The following is a 25810-nucleotide window of genomic DNA, read 5'->3' as shown; positions in this document are numbered from 1 at the left end:
CTCCATTGTAGATTTGGCCTTGTGTTGTAGGTTATTGTCCTGCTGAAAGGTAAATTCCTCACGCAGTGTCTGGTGTAAAGCAGACTGAAGCAGGTTTTCCCTGTCCTTAGGGAAGCAGGTTTTGCCTGTCCTTAGGGAAGCAGGTTTTGCCTGTCCTTAGCTCTATCTCTTTTCATTTTATCCTGAAAAACTCCCTAGTCTTTGCCGATGTCAAGCATACCATGATGCAGCCACCACCATGCTTGAAAATAAGGAGGCAGTTACTCAGTGATGTGTTGCGTTGGATTTTCCCCATACATTAAAGCTTTGCATTTAGGCCAAAAAGTGTATTCCTTTGCATTTCCCCCCCCCCAGTTTTATGCCTTGCTGCATACAGGATGCATGTTTTGGATTATTTTTATTCTGTATCTTTTAATTTTTTTCCCTCATTTAGGTCATTATTGTGGAGTCACTTCAATGTTGTTGATCCATCCTACATTTTCCCCCCATCACATTCATTGAACTCCGTAGCTATTTTAAAATCGCCAATGGCTTCATGGGGACACCCCTGAGCAGTTTCCTTCCTATCCTGCAGCTCAGTTCAGAAGGATGACTGTATCTCTGATATGTCTGGGTGGTTTTATACATCATCCACAGCATAATTATTAACTTGACCATGCTTAAAGAGATATTTAATGTCTGATTTGTCATTGTTACTCCTCTACCGATCACTGCCCTTGTTAATTCGTCTTTTGAAAAGCTCCCTGGTCTTTGTAGTTGAATCTGTGCTTGAAATTCAATACTTGACTATAGGACCTTACAGGTGCTGTAAAAATAATGTTATTTCACACAGGTGATTCCATGTAACTTTTTATGTGATTTGTTAAGACAAATTTGACTCCTGAGCTAATTTAGGCTTGCATAAACAAAGTGGGTGAATACTTATGCAACGACTATATGTTAGTTATTACATTTTTAGAATAATAAAAAAAAACATTATTTTGACGTCGACAGAGTATTTTACTTAGGTCAATGACAAAAAAGACCACCTTGTAATGCAACAAAATTTGAACACTTATGATACCCACTGTATAATATTAAAATGATCGAGGTAAAACCCTATAAACAGAAAATCTCTTTGGATAAAATGTTCTGATAAATGACATGGAATATAATAACACAATGATAGTGACATAGTGCCTTCAAAGTATTCACACCTCTTGACTTTTTCCATATTTTGTTGTGTTAAATCCTGATTTAAAAAAAAAGTATATATTTTTTTTTACAAATTAAAAGCAGAAATGTCTTGAGTCAATAAGTATTCAATCCCTTTGTTATGGCAAGCCTAAATAAGTCAGGAGTAAACATTTGTTTAACAAGTCATAATAAGTTATATGGACTCACTCTGAGCGCAATAATAGTGTTAAACATAATTTTTGAATGACTACCTCATCGCTGTACCCCACACATACAGATAATTGTAAGGTCCCTCAGTTGAGCAGTGCATTTCAAACCACAAAGACCAGGGAGGTTTGGAGGTTTTCCAATGCCTCACAGAGTAGAGCACTTATTGGTAGAAGTAGACATTAAATATCCCTTTGAGAATGTAGTGAAGCTATTAATTACACTTTAGATGGTGTATCAATACACCCAGTCACTACAAATATACAGGAGTCCTTCCTAACTATGTTGCCAGAGAGGAAGGAAACCGCTCAGGGATTTCACCATGAGGCCAACAGTGACTTTAAAACAGTTGCAAAGTTTAATGGCTGTGATAGGAGAAAACTGTGGATGGATCACCAACATTGTAGTTACTCCATAATACTAACCTAATTGACAAGAAGGAAGTCTGTACAGAATAAAAAATATTACAAAACATGCATACTGTTTGAAACAAGGCACTAAAGCAATACTGCAAAAAATGTGGCAAAGCAATGCCCTTTTGGTTCTGAATACAAAGTGTTATGTGTTGTATTGGATTAGCCCCAAACATAACAGAGTACCACTCCTCATATTTTCAAGCATAGTGGTGGCTGCATCATGTTATGGGAATGCTTAGGACTGGGGAGTTTTTCAGGATAGAAAAGAAACAGAATGGAGCTAAGCACATGAGAAATCCTAGAGGAAAACCTGGTTCAGTCTGCTTTCCACCAGACAGTGGAAGATAAATTCACCTTTCAGCAGGACAATAACCTAAAACACCTAAAAGGCCGAATGTAAACCGGAGATGCTTACCAAAAAGACAGTGAATGTTCCTGAGTGGCCAAGTTAAGGTTTTACTTAAATCTGCTTCAAAATCTATGAAAAGACCTGAAAATGGTTGTCTAGCAATGATAAACAACCAATATGAATTTTGAAAATAATAAATGGGGAAAATGTTGCACAATCCAGGTGTGGAAAGCTCTGAGAGAGACTCACCCAGAAAGACGCAAAGCTGTAACTACTGCGAAGGTGATTCTAATATGTATTGACTCAGGGGGTTGAATACTTATCTAATGAAGATATATTAGTGATTTATTTGTCATTTTTTATATATATATTTACAAATGCTAGAATTTTTGTTCCCACTTTGAGAGTATTTTGTGTAGATCGTTGACAAAAAAGTGACAATTAAATCAATTTTAATCCCACTTAGTAACAAAAAAATATGGAAAAAGTCGAGGTGTGAATACCAGGGTAATACCACATTTAACCACACCACCCCAGGACCTCCACATCTGGCTTCTTCACCTGCGGGATCGTCTGAGACCAGACACCCAGACAGCTGATGAAACTGAGGAGTATTTCTGTCTGTAATAAAGCCCTTTATGTGGGAAAAAAAAACATATTCTTATTGGCTGGGCCTGGCTCCACAGTGGGTGAGCCTACGCCCTCCCAGGCCCATCCATGGCTTTGCACCTGCATACTCATGTGAAATCCCTAGATTAGAGCCTAAGGAATGTATTTCAATTGACTGATTTCCTCATACTAACTCAGTAAAATTGTTGAAATTGTTGCATGTTGCGTTTATATTTTTGTTCAGTATAGTTATAGCTAGCTACCTGGCTAATAGCCAGCCCTTGAGCCTATAGCCTAGCTTATTGAAATATCTGTGACTATTTACCAGTTGTACATTCATTCTCAAAGAGTTAGGTGGATGTCTGTTGACACGGCAGGAGTCAAGGGATGATTAAAAAAATCCCACTGTCAGCGGTGTCTCTCTGCCACTTGCTACTGTAGGTTTCTACTGAGCTAGTTCGTTTCATCTTTCTAGGTCATGGGCGGAGTTCCCCGTTGGACAGAGTAGTGAATGAATGCGCTGCTAACAAGCCAATTCCGGGGGAGCAGGCAAACATAACGAGCATACATACATTACTCATGATTCCACCCGTTCGCAGAGGTAGGCGTGATTAGAACTCAGATCAAGAAGCCTCCTGAGCGTTGATCAATGCTGGAATGCAATGATAAGTGGGTAAACGCAATTTCACAAATAAAAAAAGGGGCGTAAATTGCATTTACTCTCTACTACATCCCTGATTGGGTCTGGCAAACCCCATTGATAAACATCAATATCCTGCCAGGAAGGATTAAATCTACATTTGCCTGGCATTTTAGCTATCGAATTGACGTTTGGCGGCACCTAATCAGTTAGTTCTGTACTTGTCTGGCGCCACTGTGGGTGGAATGAGTGAGCTCGCCTGGCAAACAGAGAGCGAAATACATGAGGAAATAAAACTTGCCTTGAAATTAGATCACATTTTCCTAATATTTTTCATATTGACATATTTTATGTTCTCTTCTCATTTTAATTCAAGTATTTTCAACTAGCAACTTGAGAAAATGTCTGATTTAAGGTATTCCAGTACTTGAATTTCAGAGTGCCAAATTCAAGTACTTTGAACACCTCAAGCACCTTGTGCGAACCCTGGAATACTTTCTGAAGGCACTGTAAATATAATAATATAATTTCTTCATTATCAATTCACCAATTCATTCTCTTTACCTGGAGGCCATGTAGCATGGCGCCGTTACTGGCTCCGTAGATGTTCATGTTGCTCCTCCTGAGGACCCCCGAGCCAGAGTACAGAATGTCCAGACTGTAGGTGGTAGTGGCATCAGCGGTACCTGAAGGAAGTTGATTTAGTTATAAACATAATTATACAGTAATTAAAACAGAGCCTGTGACTGTGCCTCATGGCAGCAATGACTAATCAACAAGAGAATGAATTTCATCCATCTCTGATTATATGACATACAGTGGTTCCTCCTTTAAAAGTTGCGTCATACTGCAGCACAGCTTACGTGGTGCCGCAGAATTCTATGGCACGTTATGTACCATTAATGCTAGTTAGACCACCAGAGGGCATCTTTGAGAAGCATTTGATAGCCTTCAATAGTGGCTGTACAAGAGAAATTAAAACCTTTTTTGTAATAGCATAGTATATGGGACTGATTTTAAGAAATCTTGCTTAATTAATTTGATTAATATTATGGTGTTTTTATTCCAAGAAAAACTGTTAGGATGGAACGGAAAATATAGCGCTGTACAACGTGACGGTTGGGAGTAGGCTACAGTACTTGGCTATTTAGCTAAAGAATCCCTGTGTCGTGCGGGCACGCGGGAGACCGAGGTTCAATTCCCCGACGGGGAGGAAGGAGCAGGCTGTCCTTGTATATAAGAATTTGTTCTTAACCGACTTGCCTAGTTAAATAAAGGTTACACTAAGAGCATAACATTTCTACACCCTAATTGTAGTCTAACCAATACCCAAACGGAGATTCAGTCAATATAAAAACCTCATCAAGACCAGTCCCCATGCTTGTCTCAGAGCAGCGCGAAATGGTGCTCAAATAATTGTAGGCTTTTGCTTTAAATCCTATTGTTTCTAACTTCACTATGCTCTTAAAAAAACAAGACCTACACCACTTTTAACAGCACATTACTCAACACTAGTGAGACTCATGTCGCCTACGGCAGGACTACAGTATATCGAAAAATATGACGTGACTCTCCGCCAATAATTACAAATAGAGGATTGGAGGAGTCTAAATTTAAACCAAAGCCGCATCATGGGTCTCCCGGTGGTAGCCGGCACGGGTTTCAAACCTGCATCTGTCGCAACGCATTTTGCACTGCGGGAGCACCCATCCACAAAGTATCAAAATACAGAGAGGTGTTGGTAAAGGTATACTGTCCTGATAATAGCCCATAATGGGTGTACATGGTCCAGGCCAGGATAACCAAAACCATTTCTTTATTAAAAGACTATCAGAAAGATTTATTTTGATCCAAAGCCATGAATGAGTGAGTCACTCAGCTTTCCGTAGGTGCCGGCTATATGACCGTGCCATCAACTTGATTATACAGTTGAAGTCGGAAGTTTACATACACCTTAGCCAAATACATTTAAACTCAGTTTCCACAATTCCTGACATTTAACCCTAGTAAAAATTCCCTGTTTTAGGTCAGTTAGGATCACCACTTTATTTTAAGAATGTGAAATGTCTGAATAATAGTAGAGACAATGATTTATTTAAGCTTTTATTTCTTTCATCACATTCCCAGTGGCACAGAAGTTTACATACACTCAATTAGTATTTGATAGCATTGCCTATAAAATTGTTTAACTTGGGTCAAACGTTTTGGGTAGCCTTCCACAAGCTTTCCAAAATAGGCCTCCTTGCTTGCACACGCTTTCTCAGTTCTGCCCACAAATGTTCTACAGGATTGAGGTCAGGGTTTCGTGATGGCCACTCCAATACCTTGACTTTGTTGTCCTTAAGCCATTTTGCCACAACTTTGGAAGTATGCTTGGGGTCATTGTCCATTTGGAAGACCCATTTGCGACCAAGCTTTAACTCCTGACTGATGTCTTGAGATGTTGCTACAATATATCCACATAATTGTCCTCCCTCATGATGCCATCTATTTTGTGAAGTGCACCAGTCCCTCCTGCAGCAAAGCACCCGACAACATGATGCTGCCACCCCCATGATTCACAGTTGGGATGGTGTTCTTCGGCTTGCAAGCCTCCCCCCTTTTCCTCCAAACATAACGATGGTCATTTTGGCCAAAATGTTCAATTTCTGTTTCATCAGACCAGAGGACATTTCTCCAAAAAGTACGATCTTTGTCCCTATGTGAAGTTGCTAACTGTAGTCTGGCTTTTTATAGCGGTTTAGGAGCAGTGGCTTCTTCCTTGCTGAGCGGCCTTTCAGGTTATGTCAATATAGGACTTGTTTTAGTGTGGATATAGATACTTTTGTACCTTTTTCTCCAGCATCTTCACAAGGTCCTTTGCTGTTGTTTTGGGATTGATTTGCACTTTTCGCACCAAAGTACATTCATCTCTAGGAGACAGAACGGGTCTCCTTCCTGAGCGGTATAACGTCTGTGTGGTCCCATGGTGTTCATACTTGCGCACTATTGTTTGTACAGATGGACGTGGTGATTTCAGGCGTTTGGAAATTGCTCCCAAGGATGAACCAGACTTGTGGAGGTCTACAATTTTTTTTCTGAGGTCTTGGCAGATTTCTTTTGATTTTCCCATGATGTCAAGCAAAAGAGGCATGGAGTTTGATGGAAGGCTTTCGAAAAAAAACATCCACATGTACAGTCGTGGCCAAATATTTTGAGAATGACACAAATATTAATTTCCACAAAGTTTGCTGCTTCAGTGTCTTTAGATATTTTTGTCACATGTTACTATGGAATACTGAAGTATAATTACAAGCATTTCATAAGTGTCAAAGGCTTTTATTGACAATTACATTTGATGCAGAGTCAATATTTGCAGTGTTGACCCTTCTTTTTCAAGACCTCTGCAATCCGCCCTGGCATGCTTTCAATTAACTTCTGGGCCACATCCTGACTGATGGCAGCCCATTCTTGCATAATCAATGCTTGGAGTTTGTCAGAATTTGTGGGGTTTTGTTTGTCCACAAGTTCTCAATGGGATTAAGGTCTGGGGAGTTTCTTGGCCATGGACCCAAAATATTAATGGTTTTGTTCCCCGAGCCACTTAGTTATCACTTTTGCCTTATGGCAAGGTGCTCCATCATGCTGGAAAAGGCAGTGTTCGTCACCAAACTGTTCCTGGATGGTTGGGAGAAGTTGCTCTCGGAGGATGTGTTGGTACCATTCTTTATTCATGGCTGTGTTCTAAGGAAAAATTGTGAGTGAGCCCACTTCCTTGGCTGAGAAGCAACCCCACACATGAATGGTTTCAGGATGCTTTACTGTTGGCATGACACAGGACTGATGGTAGCGCTCACCTTGTCTTTTCCGGACAAGCTTTTTTCCAGATGCCCCAAACAATCGGAAAGGGTATTCATCCGAGAAAATGACTTTACCCCAGTCCAATCCCTGTACCTTCTGCAGAATATCAGTCTGTCCCTGATGTTTTTCCTGGAGAGAAGTGGCTTCTTTGCTGCCCTTCTTGACATTAGGCCATTCTCCAAAAGTCTTCGCCTCACTGTGCGTGCAGATGCACTCACACCTGCCTGCTGCTATCCCTGAGCAAGCTCTGTACTCGTGGTGCCCCGATACCGCAGCTGAATCAACTTTAGGAGATGGTCCTGGTGCTTGCTGAACTTTCTTGGCCACCCTGAAGCCTTCTTCACAACAATTGAACCGCTCTCCTTGAAGTTCTTGATGATCCGATAAATGGTTGATTTAGGTGCAATCTTACTGTCAGCAATATCCTTACCTGTGAAGCCCTTTTTGTGCAAAGCAATGATGACGGCACGTGTTTCCTTGCAGGTAACCATGGTTGACAGAGGAAGAACAATGATTCCAAGCACCACCCTCCTTTTGAAGCTTCCAGTCTGTTATTCGAACTCAATCAACATGACAGAGTGATCTCCAGCCTTGTCCTCTTAACGAGAGAATCACTGACATGTCAGCTGGTCGTTTTGTGGCAGGGCTGAAATGCAGTGGAAATGTTTTTGGGGATTCAGTTCATTTGCATGGCAAAGAGGGACTTTGCAATTAATTGCAATTCATCTGATCACACTTCATAACATTCTGCAGTATATGCAAATTGCCATCATACAAACTGAGGCAGCAGACTTTGTGAAAATGTATATTTGTGTCATTCTCAAAACTTTTTACACCTCCAATTGACTCAAATTATGCCTATCAGAAGCTTCTAAAGCCATGGAATTTTCCAAGCTGAAAGCATAAATATGCCATTATTGGTTACATTGTTTAAGTTTGAACGTGCAGACTGGCACTAAGAACAGTGGGAACGTTTCCCTAGTCAGCGCCATTATTAGTACAATGCCCCTTAAAAAGTGTTGCTCTGTGCTACCCAGTGTGGTGGGGTGGGGGTCCATCCCCACTCCTCCTTCCCCATGGGCTAGGTCCGTCTTCTGTGCACAGCTCTGCAGGCACATTCCGTGCCCCCCTGTCCTCGTGCCTTGAACATTCTATTTAGGTTTATGTCGCCCATTCATTGTCAGAGACACAGTAGGACCCAAAAACATAATCAGTGCTCTTACTCCCCCTTGCGCTTGTCTGGAGTAATGAAGTGGTGACGCAGGGTACCGTACTAAACCACAAATTACCACAAAGTACCGCAGCATAATCGCAAAACTTTTAGTGGAGCAACCACTGTATCGATTATTCTTTAAAATGTACTCATAAATTCCTTAATGTGGAAATAGTTTTTCATTTATATTGAACAGGAGAAATGTGGGGGGGCCACTTACGTGCCATGAAGCCAGAGAAAGCAGAGGATGACCCAACCTTGGAGAAGCGGTCATAGTTGTGGGAGATCATGTCCTTCATGGCTTGCCGTAGAATTTTGCTGGAAAATGTAGCGACCAATAGAAATGAATGATAAATAATGTAGTGTGTCAATTTGGAGTCACTTTTATTGTAAATAAGAATTTAATGTTTTTAAAACACTTCTACATTAATGTGGATGCTACTATGATTACAGATAATCCTGAATGAATTGTAATGATGAGTGAGAAAGTTAGAGGCATAAATATCATACCCTCTCAAAATGCTAACCTCCCATGTAATTGTAATGGTGAGAGGTTGTCTTGAGGGTATGATATTTGTGCGTCTATAACTTTAACTCATCATTATTCACGATTCAGTCAGGATTATCCATAATCACGCTAGAATCTACATTCATGTAGACCTGTTTATAAACATACTCTATTCTTATTTAAAAGTGACTTCAAAATGACAAAATACATTGTTTACCAATCATTTCTATTGGGCACAAAATAATATTAAACACAACCAAAACAAACAGCAAATGCATCCAACATGTTGGTAGAGTCACAACCTTGATGTAAACATTGTGTGCTAGGAATATGGGACCAAATACTGGCCATGTTGACTCCAATGCCTCCCATAGTTGTGTCAAGTTGGCTGGATGTCCTTTGGGTGGTGGACCATTAGTGCTAGGAATACAGGACCAAATACTCAACTTTTGACAGCTTCAATACACATACACAGAGTGTACAAAACATGATGAACACCTGCTGTTTTCATGACAGACGGACCAGGTGAATCCAGGGTAAAGCTATGATCCTTTATTGATGTCACTTGTTAAATCCACTTCAAATCAGTGTAGATGAAGGGGAGGAGACAGGTTAAATAATATTTTTTTAAGCCTTGAGGCATGGATTGTGTATATGTGTAATTCAGAGGGTGAATAGGCAAATGATTTAAGTGTCTTTGAACGGGGTATGGTAGTAGGCAGTGTTGTATTCGAGACCACCTAAAGCGAGAATGATTCAAGACCAATTCCGGAGCAAATTGAATCCGAGTCAAGACCAAGACCAGGGGGAGACAGACAATACCGAGAGAGGGACAAGGGGTCTGAGACAGAGTCAAGACCATGATTGTAATTTTGTCAAATCATCACCATAATAAGAGTTCAAAATGTCCAGTATTTGTGTTTTCCTATTTCAGAACATATGGATTCTTTAGACATTCAGAATAGTGGGAAAATGCATGCTGAGGGAAAATAGAGCCACTCTACAAATTATTACTAAACCAAACACTGTGGGGAACAATAGGCCTTCTACGTCTTCAGAGAAGGGCTAAGGATTTTAAAATAATGATTATAATAATATAATAACAACAATTATATTATTTTCAATGATGTTCTGATTTACCGTTTTCAGTTTTTGTTGGAAAGGGTCAACACTGAAGAGAAAAAAAGATCCAATCAGTATTTTCGCTGGTCTCTGGGGAGATAACGCTAGCTAGCTAAGGCAGCCATTGGCTATGCCATCAGAAGAATTGGATCCTTTTTTGTACCCCCCAGGGTTATTGAACTTATCCCAGAGTCCGCTCCAAGACGCCGCCAGCGGAGAAGAGGTATTTGGAGTGGAATTCTAGTCTGACTCAGGAGGCGGGCACACCATTCACCGCATCCAAGTATATTACTTGCTAATGTCCAGTCTCTGGACAATAAAGTAGACGAGCTCAGGGTGAGGATCTCCTTCCAGAGAGACATCAGGGACTGTAACATACTCTGTTCCATGGAATCATGGGTGTCCCGGGATATACTGTCACCGTCCATACAGCCAGCTGGATTCTCAGTTCATCGCGCAGACAGGAATAAATAACTCTCCGGGAAGTAGAAAGGCGGGAGTGTATGTTTCATGATTAACTACTCAAGGTGTGATTGTGATAACATACAGAAAGTCCTTTGTTCACCCGACCTAGAATACCTCACAATCAAATGCTGACTTTCAGAGTAAAAACTCTACGGACACTATGAAAGCTTAAACCAAGTTTATTCTTCTCAGAGGATGAATACAGCTGCATTAGACAGACACTTTTCACACAAGCGCTGATATTTAACCCTTTATCCTAGGCCGAGTCCCTTCCTACACATGTGAACAAACATTGTATCTTTACTGCTAGGCAATAAACTAAGTAATACGGCAATAAAATATTCTTTCTACCTTAACGTGACCTGAGCTCAACTCTTTACATCAGTAATCCATGTCTCTCTCCCCTTATCAATGCCTGCCACGTGATTGCTTTCCCTGCACATCCCAAGCTTAATTGTCCACACTATTTACCTTCCTCCTACAGATTAATTAACTTAACCATTAACTTCTGGTGTAGACCCTCTAAACCTAAGCACTCAATATTTCAATAGGATACCTGATAATTAACCCTGTCCCAAGTTTATGAGTTAGTACCCAGAATCAATCACCTTCCAAAATAATTATTTTAGGTTAGTCACAGCCGTGTGTATTCCCCCTCAAGCCGATACCACGATGGCCCTGAAGGAATTACACTGGACTTTTTGCAAACATTTAACCATGGCAAGGAAACCACATATCCTGAAGCTACATTTATTGTTGCTGAGGATTTTAACAATACAAATGAGGAAAACGCTATCGAAATTCTATCAACAAATTGACTGTAGTACTCGCTGAGCAAAAACATTAGATCAAAGGCTACTCGCGTTTGAGGTGCCTACAAGGCCCTCCCCCGCCCTCCCTTCGGCAAATCAGATCACGACTCCATTTTGCTCCTCCCTTCCTATAGGCAGAAACTCAAAGAGGAAGTACACGTGCTAAGGTCTATTCAACGCTGGTCTGACCAATCGGAATCCATTCATCATGATTGTTTTGATCATGCGGACTGGGATATGTTCCGGGTAGCCTCAGAGAATAACATTGACGTTTACACAGACACAGTGACTGAGTTCATCAGGAAGTGTATAGGGGATGTTGTTCCCACGGTGTCTATTAAAACCAGAAACCGTGGATAAATGGCAGCATTAGCGCAAAACTGAAAGCGAGAACCACCGCATTTGACCATGGCACGGTGACTGGGAATATGGTTGAAAACAAACAGTGTAGTTATTCCCTCCCTAAGGCACTCAAACAGGCAAAACGTCAGTACAGAGACAAAGTGGAGTCGCAATTCAACGGCTCAGACACGAGATGTACAGTGGGGAGAACAAGTATTTGATACACTGCCGATTTTGCAGGTTTTCCTACTTACAAAGCATGTAGAGGTCTGTAATTTTTATCATAGGTACACTTCAACTGTGAGAGACGGAATCTAAAACAAAAATCCAGAAAATCACATTGTATGATTTTTAAGTAATTAATTTGCATTTTATTGCATGACATAAGTATTTGATCACCTACCAACCAGTAAGAATTCCGGCTCTCACAGACCTGTTAGTTTTTCTTTAAGAAGCCCTCCTGTTCTCCACTCATTACCTGTATTAACTGCACCTGTTTGAACTCGTTACCTGTATAAAAGACACCTGTCCACACACAATCAAACAGATTCCAACCTCTCCACAATGGCCAAGACCAGAGAGCTGTGTAAGGACATCAGGGATAAAATTGTAGACCTGCACAAGGCTGGGATGGGCTACAGGACAATAGGCAAGCAGCTTGGTGAGAAGGAAACAACTGTTGGCGCAATTATTAGAAAATGGAAGAAGTTCAAGATGACGGTCAATCACCCTCGGTCTGGGGCTCCATGCAAGATCTCACCTCGTGGGGCATCAATGATCATGAGGAAGGTGAGGGATCAGCCCAGAACTACACGGCAGGACCTGGTCAATGACCGGAAGAGAGCTGGGACCACAGTCTCAAAGAAAACCATTAGTAACACACTACGCCGTCATGGATTAAAATCCTGCAGCGCACGCAAGGTCCCCCTGCTCAAGCCAGCGCATGTCCAGGCCCGTCTGAAGTTTGCCAATGACCATCTGGATGATCCAGAGGAGGAATGGGAGAAGGTCATGTGGTCTGATGAGACAAAAATTGAGCTTTTTGGTCTAAACTCCACTCGCCGTGTTTGGAGGAAGAAGAAGGATGAGTACAACCCCAAGAACACCATCCCAACCGTGAAGCATGGAGGTGGAAACATCATTCTTTGGGGATGCTTTTCTGCAAAGGGGACAGGACGACTCTACCGTATTGAGTGGAGGATGGATGGGGCCATGTATCGCGAGATCTTGGCCAACAACCTCCTACCCTCAGTAAGAGCATTGAAGATGGGTCGTGGCTGGATCTTCCAGCATGACAACGACCCGAAACACACAGCCAGGGCAACTAAGGAGTGGCTCCGTAAGAAGCATCTCAAGGTCCTGGAGTGGCCTAGCCAGTCTCCAGACCTGAACCCAATAGAAAATCTTTGGAGGGAGCTGAAAGTCCGTATTGCCCAGCGACAGCCCCGAAACCTGAAAGATCTGGAGAAGGTCTGTATGGAGGAGTGGGCCAAAATCCCTGCTGCAGTGTGTGCAAACCTGGTCAAGAACTACAGGAAACGTATGATCTCTGTAATTGCAAACAAAGGTTTCTGTACCAAATATTAAGTTCTGCTTTTCTGATGTATCAAATACTTATGTCATGCAATAAAATGCAAATTAATTACTTAAAAATCATACAATGTGATTTTCTGGATTTTTGTTTTAGATTCCGACTCTCACAGTAGAAGTGTACCGATGATAAAAATGACAGACCTCTACGTGCTTTGTAAGTAGGAAAACCTGCAAAATCGGCAGTGTATCAAATACTTGTTCTCCCCACTGTATGTGGCAGGGTCTACAGACAATCACGGATTACAAAGGGAAAACCAGCCACGTCACGTCATGCTCCCAGACAAGCTAAACACCCTCTTCGCTGTTTTGAGGATAACACAGTGCCACTGACGCAGCCCGCTCCCAAGGACTGTGGGCTCTTGTTCTCCGTGGCCGACGTGAGTAAGACATTTAAGTGTTTTAAACCTCGCAAGGATCCCGGCCCAGACGACCTCCCTAGCCACGTCCTCAGAGCAGCTGGCTGGAGTGTTTACGGACATATTTCATCTCTCCCTATCCCAGTCTGCTGTCCCCAAAGGTAACTGAACTAAATGACTATCGCCCTGTAGCACTCACTTCTGTCATCATGAAGTTCTTTGAGAGGCTAGATAAGGATCATATCACCTCTACCGTACCTGACACCCTAGACCCACTTCAATTTGCTTACCGCTCCAATAGATCCATAGACGCAATCACCATCACACTGCCCTATCCCATCTGGACAAGACGAATACCTACGTCAGAATGCTGTTCATTGACTATAGCTCAGCATTCAACACCATAGTACCCTCCAAGCTCATCATTAAGCTCGGGTCCCTGGGTCTGAACCCCGCCCTGTGTAACTGGGTCCTGGACCTCCTGACGGGCCACCCCCCAGGTGGTGAAGGTAGGAAACAACTCCACCTCTCTGATCCTCAATACAGGGGCCCCACAAGGGTGCATGCTCAGCCCCCTCCTGTACTCCCTGTTCACCCATGACTGCGTGGCCACACACACCTCCAACTCAAATCATCAAGTTTGCAGACGAGACAACAGTAGTAGGCCTGATTACCATCAATGACAAGACAGCCTACAGGGAGGAGGTGCGGGCCCTGGCGGAGTGGTGCCAGGAAAATAACCTCTCCTGAACATCAACAAAACGAAAGACCTGATCGTGGACTTCAGGAAACAGCAGAGGGAGCACGCCCCTATACACGTTGATGGAACCGCAGTAGAGAAGGTGGAAAGCTTCAAGTTCCTCGGCGCACACGTCGCCAATTAGTTCGTCGGCGACGTGTGCGCCGAGGAACTTGAAGCTTTCCACCTGTGTGGGCCACCCACACAGACAGTGTGGTGAACTCAGCTTGGCCTCTAAGACCCTCAGAAACTTTTACAGATGCACAATTGAGAGCATCCTGCCAGGCTGTATCACCACCTGGTATGGCAACTGCACCTGCCCGCAACCACAGGGCTCTCCAGAGGGTGGTACATTCCGCCCAACGCATCACCGGGGCACACCTACAGCACCCGATATCACAGGAAGGCCAAAAAGATCATCAAGGACATCAACCACCCGAGCCACGGCCTGTTCACCACGCTATCATCCAGATGGCGAGGTCAGTACAGGTGCATTAAAGCTGGGACCGAGAGACTGAAAAACAGCTTGTTTTTCAAGGCAATCAGCCTGTTAAAAAGCCATCACTAGCCGGTAACCACCCGGCTACTCAATCCTGCACCTTAGAGGCTGCTGCCCTATATACATAGAATCACTGGCCACTTTAATAATGGAACACTGGCCACTTTAATAATGTTTACATACAAGTATTCTATTCTACTGTATTTTAGTCAATGCCACTCGAACATTGCTCATCCTAATATGTATATATTTCTTTATTCCATTATTTTACTTTGACATGTGTGTATTGTTAGATACTACTGAACTGTTGGAGCTAGGAACACAAGCATTTCGCTACACCTGCAATAACATTATATTATAACAATAATATGTATTTGACCAATAACATTTGATTTGAGAAGCTAGATGAAGGCATCTACCATTCAACTGTATTAGGGCAACATTTTGGAGTTACAGTGGAATTAACCAATCAGATTTTAACTTAAATGGATGTGACCATTTTCACACAAAAAAGGTACGGAAACTTCTGCGCAATAGTGAGCAGTAGTTTTCCCACGGTCTAGCTAGCTAGCTTTTGTTGTCAGCTAGTTTGCAGCAGGTGTTATCAAAGAGGATGTTGGTAATTTGTTAGCTTGTCACGACTTCCGGTCCCTCTCCTTGTTCGGGCGGCGTCCGGAGGTCGACGTCACCGGCCTTCTAGCCACCGCCAATCCACTTTTCATTTTCCATTTGTTTAGTCTTAGTCTTACACACCTGGTCTCACTCACCCAATTACCTGTTTATTATTTAACCCTCTGTTCCCCATGTTTGTTTGTGAGTGATTGTTTATTGTATTTTCGGTCCGTTATGGTGTGCTCGTGATGTACTTTTACTCAAAATGACAAATGTACAAAGTAACGTTGATTACTCATATTTGCTGTCCTGCGCCTGACTCTCTACACCAGCTACACACAGTACCCTTACAGCTTCTCCTTTTTCAAGAACAAGAAGTTTCAAATGATCATCATATGGTGAGAGTTTTATTGCAGCACACTTGCTGTTTGAAAATAACTTGTGTGAATGAAACATCGTTGCATTTAAAATGGAACTGACAGCATTTTAGCAACATGAAATCTTATTAAAATATGTTTATACACACCCCCAGGAAGAATTAAACTTTTAGTTTTACATTTTCTGACAAGCAACCACTTAGATATGGTCCTTTTCATACATTCTTAGAATGTAAGGTATTTGTGAAAATTCTATAGCAAACGAGAGTGGGAAAGTGGCCGTGGGTTAGGACAATTAAGACACTGCAGTAAATAAAACATCTGTCTTGTCCAGGACCAGAGTCTACACAGACCAGTGCACTATAGCCAAAATCAGAGCTGACTCAATCATGGACACTCTTATTGACAGTTGTGGCTGCTTTGCGTGATGTATTGTGGTCTCTATTGTGATGTACTGTTGTCTGTGCCCAATAATGTTTGTACCATGTTTTGTGCTGCTACCATGTTGTGTTGCTACCATTCTGTTGTCATGTGTTGCTGCCTTGCTATGTTGTGGTCTTAGGTTTCGCTTTATGTAGTGTTGTGTGGTCTCTTGTCGTGATGTGTGTTTTGTCCTATATTTATATTTTATTAAAAAAAATTTTTTTTTCATCCCAGCCCCCGTCCCCGCAGGAGGCCTTCATTGTAAATAAGAATTTGTTCTTATCTGACTTGCCTAGTTAAATAAAAGGTTTAAAAAAAGAGCTATAGTTGAAGTCAGAAGATTACATACACCTTAGCCAAATACATTTAAACTCAGTTTTTCCACAATTCCTGACATTTATTCCAAGTAAAAATGTCTTGTCTTAGGTCAGTTAGGGTCACCACTTTATTTTAATGTGAAATATCAGAATAATAGTAGAAAATTATTTATTTAAAGCTTTTATTTATTTTATCACATTCCCTGTGGGTCAGAAGTTTACATACACTCAATTAGTATTTGGTAGCATTGCCTTTAAATATTTTCCCTTGGGTCAAGCGTTTTGGGTAGCCTTCCACAAGCTTCCCACAATAAGTGAATTTTGGCCCATTCCTCCTGACCGAGCTGGTGTAACTGAGTCAGGTTTGTAGGCCTCCTTGCTCACACACGCTTTTTCAGTTCTGCCCACAAATTTTCTATAGGCATGAGGTCAGGGCTTTGTGATGGCCACTCCAATACCTTGAATTTGTTGTCCTTAAGCCATTTTGCCCCAACTTTGGAAGTATGCTTGGGATCATTGTCCATTTGATAGACCCATTTGCAACCAAGCTTTAACTTCCTGACTGATGTCTTGAGATGTTGCTTCAATATATCCACATAATTTTCCTCCCTCATGATGCCATCTATTTTGTGCAGAGCACCAGTCCCTGGCAGAGCACCAGCTTTTTTATGGCGGTTTTGGAGCAGTGACTTCTTCCTTGCTCAGCGGCCTTTCAGGTTATGTTGTTACAGGACTCATTTGACTGTGGATATAGATACTTTTGTACGTGTTTCCTCCAGCATCTTCACAAGGTCCTTTGCTGTTGTTCTGGTAATTGATTTGCACTTTTCACACTAAAATACGTTCATCTCTAGGAGACAGAAGGCGTCTCCTTCCTGAGCGATATGACGGCTGCGTGGTCCCATGGTGTTTAAACAATTTTTTTCTGAGGTCTTGGCTGATTTCTTTTGATTTTCCCATGATGTCAAGCAAAGAGGCACTGAGTTTGAAGGTAGGCCTAGAAATACATCCACAGGTACACCTACAATTGACTCAAATGATGTCAATTAGCCTATCAGAAGCTTCTAAAGCCATCACAATTTTCTGGAATTTTCAAAGCTGTTTAACTTCTTAATAGGGGGCGCTGTTTTCACTTTGGGGAAAAATCGTGCCCAAATTAAACGGCCTCGTACTCTGTTCTAGATCATACAATATGCATATTATTATTACTATTGGATAGAAAACACTCTGAAGTTTCTAAAACTTTGAATTATATCTGTGAGTAAAACAGAACTCATTTGGCAGCAAACTTCCAAACAGGAAGTGAAAATTCTGAAAATGGGGCTCTGTGTCAGGGCCTGCCTATTCAACTGGCTTATATTTATGGATCTGTATGCACTTTATACGCCTTCCACTAGATGTCAACAGGCAGTGGAATGTTGAATGGGGTGTCTAGCTTGATCTGAGACCGAATGAGAGCTTTTGGAGTGACAGGTCCGCTCTTTTGGCAGTAATCAACTGCGCGCCGGGGAACCTCACATTGTCTTCTGAAAAGCGTTAGGTATACACGACGAAATGCTCCGGCTCTGATTTTATTGGATACATATGAGAAGAACATCATAAAGTAGGATTTTCAACCGAGTTTGACCAGTTTATTCGATGTTTATTGGGAATTTTTCGTTCCAGACGCAAAGATTTTTTGGACATGTGCCCTCCATATGGCTAGCCAAAGTTGCTAATTCGACAGAAGAAATGGACATTCTAAAACAACGATTTATTCTGGAACTAGGACTCCTTTCACAACATTCTGATGGAAGATCATCAAAAGTAAGAGAATATTTATGATGTTATTTCGTATTTTTGTGGAATATGTTGGCTCCAACAAGGCGGAGAATAGGTGAGCGCTGTCTCACAATATTGCATGCTGTATGTTGTACTAAAGTTATTTAAAAAAAATCTAACACAGCGGTTGCATTAAGAACCAGTGTATCTTTCATTTGCTGTACAACATGTATTTTTTAGTAAAGTTTATGATGAGTTCTTTGGTTAGATTACGTGACTGTCCAAAATATCTCCGGACAATTTGGTGCATCATGGCTACATATACATGTAAAACCAGGATTTGTACCTCTAAATATGCACATTTTCGAACAAAACATAAATGTATTGTATAACATCATGTTATAAGACTGTCATCTGATGAAGTTGTCCAAAGGTTAGTGATTAATTTTATCTCTATTTGTGGGTTTTGTGAAAGCTATCTTTACGGTGAATAAATGCCGTTGTGTGTTTGGCTATTGTGGTGAGCTAATATAAATATATATTGTGTTTTCACTGTAAAACATTTTAAAAATCGGAAATGATGGCTGGATTCACAAGATGTTTATCTTTCATTTGCTGTATTGGACTTGTGATTTCATGAAAATTATATCCCTGTCGCGTTAGGCTAGGCTATGCTAGTCAGCTTTTTTGATGAGGAGGATCCCGGTCTTAAATATTTTATTTTTATTGGCCAGTCTGAGACATGGCTTTTTCTTTGCAACTCTGCCTAGAAGGCCAGCATCCCGGAGTCGCCTCTTCACTGTTGACGTTGAGACTGGTGTTTTGCGGGTACTATTTAATGAAGCTGCCAGTTGAGGACTTGTGATGCATCTGTTTCTCAAACTAGACACACTAATGTACTTGTCCACTTGCTCAGTTGTGCACCGGGGCCTCCCACCCCACTTTCTATTCTGGTTAGAGCCAGTTGGCGCTGTTCTGTGAAGGGAGTAGTACACAGCGTTGTACCAGATCTTCAGTTTCTTGACAATTTCTAGCATGGAATAGCCTTCATTTCTCAGAACAAGAATAGACTGATGAGTTTCAGAAGAAAGTTCTTTGTTTATGGCCATTTTGAGCCTGTAATCGAACCAACAAATGCTGATGCTCCAGATACTCAACTAGTCTAAAGAAGGCCAGTTTTATTGCTTCTTTAATCAGCACAACCGTTTTCAGCTGTGCTAACATAATGGCAAAAGGGTTTTCTAATGATCAATTAGTCTTTTAAAATGATAAACTTGGATTGGCTAACACTACATGCCATTGGAACACAGGAGTGATGGTTGCTGATAATGGGCCTCTGTACGCCTATGAAGATATTCCATTCAAAATCTGCCGTTTCCAGCTACAATAGTCCTTTTCAACATTAATGTCTACACTGTATTTCTGATCAATGTGATGTTATTGTAATGGACAAAAAAAAAAGTGGTTCTTTCAAAAACAACATTTCTAAGTGACCCCAAAGTTTTGAACGGTTGTGTATATAGGGCATCAGCCTCTAAGGTGCAGGGTTGAGTAACCGGGTAGTAGCCGGCTAGTGATGGCTGTTTAACAGTCTGATGGCCTTGAGATAGAAGCTGTTTTTCAGTCTCTCGGTCCCAGCTTTAATGCACCTGAACTGACCTCGCCTTCTGGATGATAGCGTAGTGAACAGGCAGTGGCTCGGGTGGTTGATGTCCTTGATTATCTTTTTGGCCTTCCTGTGATATTGGGTGCTGTAGGTGTGCCCCCGGTGATGCGTTGGGCAGCCCGCACCACCCTCCAGACCATCACAGAAGCTCCTTTGTGCATGATTTCTCTATTGTACTACATAATTGATCAATCGTATACCTCCACTACACTACTTTGATACACATCAGTAGGGATTAAGAAGTAGGGAATACACCACTGTCCCTTTGGAAAATAAAGTGCACTCTCCTACATGAGCGAGCTGGTATTACAGTTGCTGTCCTTTCAGAATAACAAACCTGTCACACAATTAAGGCCTATATGTTCACCACTGCGCAAACATGTCTCTAATAGATATAAAGGCTGTTAAGATAATGTTACAAGAAAGCTGTTTTATGCGCTGACTAAATTAATGCTGATAATTATGAGTTTTTTTACTCTGCTGGTCTCGGCAAGAAATTACAAGTCCTCACTGTCTGAGACCGAGTCAAGACCAAGTACAAATGTATACGACACCGAGACAAGACCGAGACACTCAATATGTGGCCTCGAGACCGGACTGTTAGTAGGTGCCAGGCGTTGCGGTTTGTGTCAAGAACTGCAACGCTGCTGGGTTTTTCACACTCAACAGTTTCCCATGTGTATCAAGAATGGTCCACCACTCAAAGGACATCCAGCCAACTTGAAGCAACTGTGGGAAGCATTGGAGTCCAACATGGGTCAGCAACCCAGTGGGACGCTTTCGACACCTTATAAAGACAATGCCCCAACGAATTGAGGCTATTCTGAGGGTGAAGTGGGGGTGCGGGCGGGGGGGGCTGTTTGAGGCTATTCTTGATGTTTCGTATACAGGTCCCCTAAAATGGGGGGACTACAAACATTGCTGTAATTTCTAAACAGTTCAACTGATATGGATGGAAATACCGTTAAATTAAAGCTGACAGTCTGCACTTTTACCTCATGTATCATTTCAAATCCAAAAGTGCTGGAGTACCGAGCCAAAACAACAAAATGTGTCACTGTCCCAATACTTTTGGAGCTCACTAAGTAACGCCTGCCTTCAATTTAGGTTTTTATTTGTCAAATAAATGAAATAAAATGAGTGTAACGCCACTGCCTGCACCACATATACACCACCCCAGGGTGGGTACGAATCCCAGCCCCACCGCTAGTCTCCACACTCATTTAGTGCTGTTTCTGTCTGAATAAAATGAAAATACCAAAGAACTTAGAAATCAAAATGTAAATCCCATCACCCACCTGGCAGGCATTTCAAAGTGGAGGATGTCATTGACCTTGGAAAGCATGTACTTGTTCAACTCTCTGGGCAGGTTTCCGATGGACAGGAGCATGTTCTTCACCTCCATGTAAGAGGGGTTGCTGCTGAAGACCACATCCGCAGCTGCTGCCCTCACATTCTTCTCATAGACCCGGCGGTTCTGGTGGTACACTCGGTTTACCGTCTGCTTCACCTGAAATATATATACACACAGTTGAAGTCGGAAGTTTACATACACTTAGGTTGGAGTCATTAAAACTCGTTGTTCAACCACTCCACAAATTTCTTGTTAACAAACTATAGTTTTGGCAAGCCGGTTAGGACACCTACTTTGTGCATGACACAAGTAATTTTTCCAGCAATTGTTTACAGACAGATTATTTCACTGTATCACAATTCCAGTGGGTCAGAAGTTTACACACACTAAGTTGACTGTGCCTTTAAACAGCTTGGAAAATTCCAGAGAATGACGCCATGGCTTGAGAAACTTCTGATAGGCTAATTGACATCATTTGAGTCAATTGGAGGTGTACCTGTGGATGTATTTCAAGGCCTATCTTCAAACTCAGTGCCTCTTTGCTTGGCATCATGGGAAAATCAAAAGAATTCAGCCAAGACCTCAGAAAATAATTGTAGTCTGGTTCATCCTTGGGAGCAGACGCCTGAAGGTACCACGTTCATCTGTACAAACAATAGTACGCAAGTATAAACACCATGGGACCACGCAGCCGCCATATCGCTCAGGAAGGAGACGCGTTCTGTCTCCTAGAGATGAACGTATTTTGGTGTGAAAAGTGCAAATCAATCCCAGAACAACAGCAAAGGACCTTGTGAAGATGCTGCTGGAGGAAACACGTACAAAAGTATCTATATCCACAGTCAAACGAGTCCTGTATCAACAGAACCTGAAAGGCCGCTCAGCAAGGAAAAAGCCACTGCTCCAAAACTACCATAAAAAAGCCAGACTATGGTTTGTAAGTGCACATGGGGACAAAGATTGTACTTTTTGGAGAAATGTCCTCTGGTCTGATGAAATAAAAATAGAACTGTTCGGCCATAATGACCCTCGTTATGTTTGGAGGAAAAAAGTGGGAGGCTTGCAAGCCGAATTACACCATCCCAGCCGTGAATCACGGGGGTGGCAGCATAATGTTGTGGGGGTGCTCTGCTGCAGGAGGGACTGGTGCTCTGCACAAAATAGATGGCATCATGAGGGAGGAAAATTATGTGGATATATTGAAGCAACATCTCAAGACATCAGTCAGGAAGTTAAAGCTTGGTTGCAAATGGGTCTATCAATTGGACAATGACCCCAAGCATACTTCCAAAGTTGTGGCAAAATGGCTTAAGGACAACAAATTCAAGGTATTGGAGTGGCCATCACAAAGCCCTGACCTCATGCCTATAGAAAATTTGTGGGCAGAACTGAAAAAGCGTGTGTGAGCAAGGAGGCCTACAAACCTGACTCAGTTACACCAGCTCGGTCAGGAGGAATGGGCCAAAATTCACTTATTGTGGGAAGCTTGTGGAAGGCTACCCAAAACGCTTGACCCAAGGGAAAATATTTAAAGGCAATGCTACCAAATACTAATTGAGTGTATGTAAATTTCTGACCCACAGGGAATGTGATGAAAGAAATAAAAGCTTTAAATAAATAATTCTCTACTATTATTCTGATATTTCACATTCTTAAAATAAAGTGGTGATCCTAAATGACCTAAGACAGGGAATTTTTACTAGGATTAAATGTCAGGAATTGTGAAAAACTGAGTTTAAATGTATTCGGCTAAGGTGTCTGTAAACTTCCGACTTCAACTGTGTGTGTTTCTCTAATACGGAAATACATGGACAACGCACACGGAAAGTATTCAGACCCCTTGACTTTTTCACAACTTGTTACGTTACAGCCTTATTCTAAAATGTATTTAAAAAATATATATATATATATATATATATATATATATATATATATATATATATACACACACACACACACACACACACACACACACAATACCCCATGATGACAAAGTGAAAACAGGTTTTTCAAAATGTTTGCACATTTATTAAAAAACAGAAATAGCTTATTTACCTTAAGTATTCAGACCCTTTGGTATGAGACACGAAATTGAGCTCAGGTGAATCCTGTTTCCATTGATCATCCTTGAGATGTTTCTACAACTTTATTAGAGTCCACCTGTGTTAAATTAAATTGATTGAACGTGATTTGTAAAGACACGCACCTGTCTATGTAAGGTTCCACAGTTGACAGTGCATGTCAGAGCAAAAACCAAGCCATGCGGATGAAGGAATTGTCCATAGAGCTCCGAGACAGGATTGTGTCGAGACACAGATCTGGGGAAGGGTACCAAAAAAATGTCTGCAGCATTGAAGGTCCCCAAGAACACAGTGGCCTCCATCATTCTTAAATGGAAGAAGTTTGGAACCCCCAAGACTCTTCCTAGAACTGGCTGCCTGGCCAAACTGATCAATCGGGGGAGAAGGGCCTTGGTCAGGGAGGTGACCAAGAACTCGATGGTCACTCTGACATAGCTCTAGAGTTTATCTGTGGAGATGGTTGTCCTACCTGGAAGGTTCTCCCATCTCTGCAACTCTTCGCCAATCAAGCCTTTATGGTAGTGGCCAGACGGAAGCCAATCCTCAGTAAAAGGCACACGACAGCCCGCTTGTAGTTTGAAAAAAGGCACCTAAAGGACCCTCTGGTCTGATGAAACCAAAAATGAACTCTTTGGCCTGAATGCCAAGCGTCACGTCTGGAGACAACCAGGCACAGCTCATCACCCATCTAACACCATCCTTAACGTGAAGCATGGTGGTGGCAGCATCATGCTGTGGGGATGTTTTTCAGCGGCAGGGACTGGGAGACTTGTCAGGATTGAGGGAAAGATGAATCGAGCAAAGTACAGAGAGATCCTTGATGAAAACCTGCTCCAGAGCACTCAGGACCTCAGACTGGGGGTGAAGGTTCACCTTCCAACAGGACAACCACCCTAAGCACACAGCTAAGACAACGCTGGAGTGGCTTCAGGACAAGTCTCTGAATGTCCTTGAGTGGCCCTGCCAGAGCTCGGACTTGAACATCTCTGGAGAGACCTGAAAATAGCTGTGCAATGACGCTCCCCATCCAATCTGACAGAGCATGAGAGGATCTGCAGAGAAGAATGGGAGAAACTCTCCAAATACAGGTGTGCCAAGCAAGAAGACTCGAGGGTGTAATCACTGCCAAAGGTGCTTCAACAAAGTACTGAGTAAAGGGTCTGAATACTTACGCAAATGTGATTAAAAAATATAAAAAAACTAGCTAACATTTCTAAACCCGTTTTTGCTTTGTCATTATGAGGTATTGTGTGTAGATTGGTGAGGGGGAAAAACAATTGAATCCATTTTAGAATAAGGCTGTCAAGTAACAAAACGTGAAAAAGTCAAGGGGTCTGAATACTTTCCGAATGCACTGTACATACATACATGCATACATACATGCATATACAGTGCACTTGGAAAGTATTCAGACCCCTTGACTTTTTCCACATTTTGTTACTTTACAGCAGGTGTCCACATACATACTAAGGGTATATCGAAATACGAGAAATATATCTAAATATATGGCTCTGGGAATGGCAATCCAGCTTCCCTCATCCTGCACTTCCCCTGTGAATTTAGACGTCAAATGGCCTCACCTCGTCTGTGATGAGGGCGACATCGTATCTCTGCAGGGCTGTGAGAGAGATGGTGCAGTAGGCTCCGACCTCCGACTCAGCATATTTGGAAAACAGGGGAATGGCCTCGGGCAGCAGGGAGTTCTTCAGCGCTAGCAGGTACATCTGAACGTCTGACTCCACCTGCGTACTGTCGGGTCCTTCCAGAATCATTTTCTTCACCTCAACCACAGTCTGGGTTGTACATGAGACAAAAACACACAATAAGTCAGACATTGTATAGTTCCTTTTAAGAAATTGTGACTTTCTTTGGTGCATTTCACAAAAGGATCATATTGATTTTATTTAACTAGGCAAGTCAGTTAAAAACAAATTCTTATTTACAATGACGGCCTACCCCGGCCAAACCCTAACCCGGATGACGCTAGGCCAATTGTGTGCCGCCCTATGGGAATCCCAATCATGGACAGTTGTGATACATTCTGGAGTTGAACCAGGGTCTGTAGTGATGCCTCTAGCACGGAGATGCAGTGCCTGAGACCGCTGCGCCACTCAGAGCCCAAATCCATCAGAGGGATAATTTCTGTATCTTTTCGAACCATCAGACACAGCTACGTCTCACTATTGTATCACTACACTATTCCAGTCTGGCATTACAATAGTCGCACTTGGCTCAGTTGGCTCATTTCTACTTCACATTCATCGAGACAATGCCTACTCACAATGCCTACTCATAGTTGGTTAAAATTACATGATGCACAACAGATGATGTCA

At 42.1% G+C, this 25810-nt stretch overlaps 1 protein-coding gene across 1 annotated transcript in view; it reads right to left on the bottom strand.

Annotated features, from left to right (window-relative positions):
• LOC139566931 (microsomal triglyceride transfer protein-like) overlaps positions 1–25810 on the bottom strand; it is a 45589-nt gene that overhangs the window by 6000 nt on the left and 13779 nt on the right. The window contains exons 10-13 of the mRNA XM_071388311.1: positions 25058–25270; positions 21341–21552; positions 8671–8768; positions 3962–4083 (exon numbers count right to left, since the gene is read on the bottom strand). Coding sequence (XP_071244412.1) covers positions 3962–4083; positions 8671–8768; positions 21341–21552; positions 25058–25270 — 645 coding nt within the window. The remainder of the gene's footprint in view (positions 1–3961; positions 4084–8670; positions 8769–21340; positions 21553–25057; positions 25271–25810) is intronic.

Source organism: Salvelinus alpinus, chromosome 39 (genome assembly GCF_045679555.1).
Source record: "Salvelinus alpinus chromosome 39, SLU_Salpinus.1, whole genome shotgun sequence".
Taxonomy (NCBI): domain Eukaryota; kingdom Metazoa; phylum Chordata; class Actinopteri; order Salmoniformes; family Salmonidae; genus Salvelinus; species Salvelinus alpinus.
The sequence above is the reverse complement of the archived record's forward strand: the minus strand, read 5'-3'. Positions and strand labels throughout refer to the sequence as shown.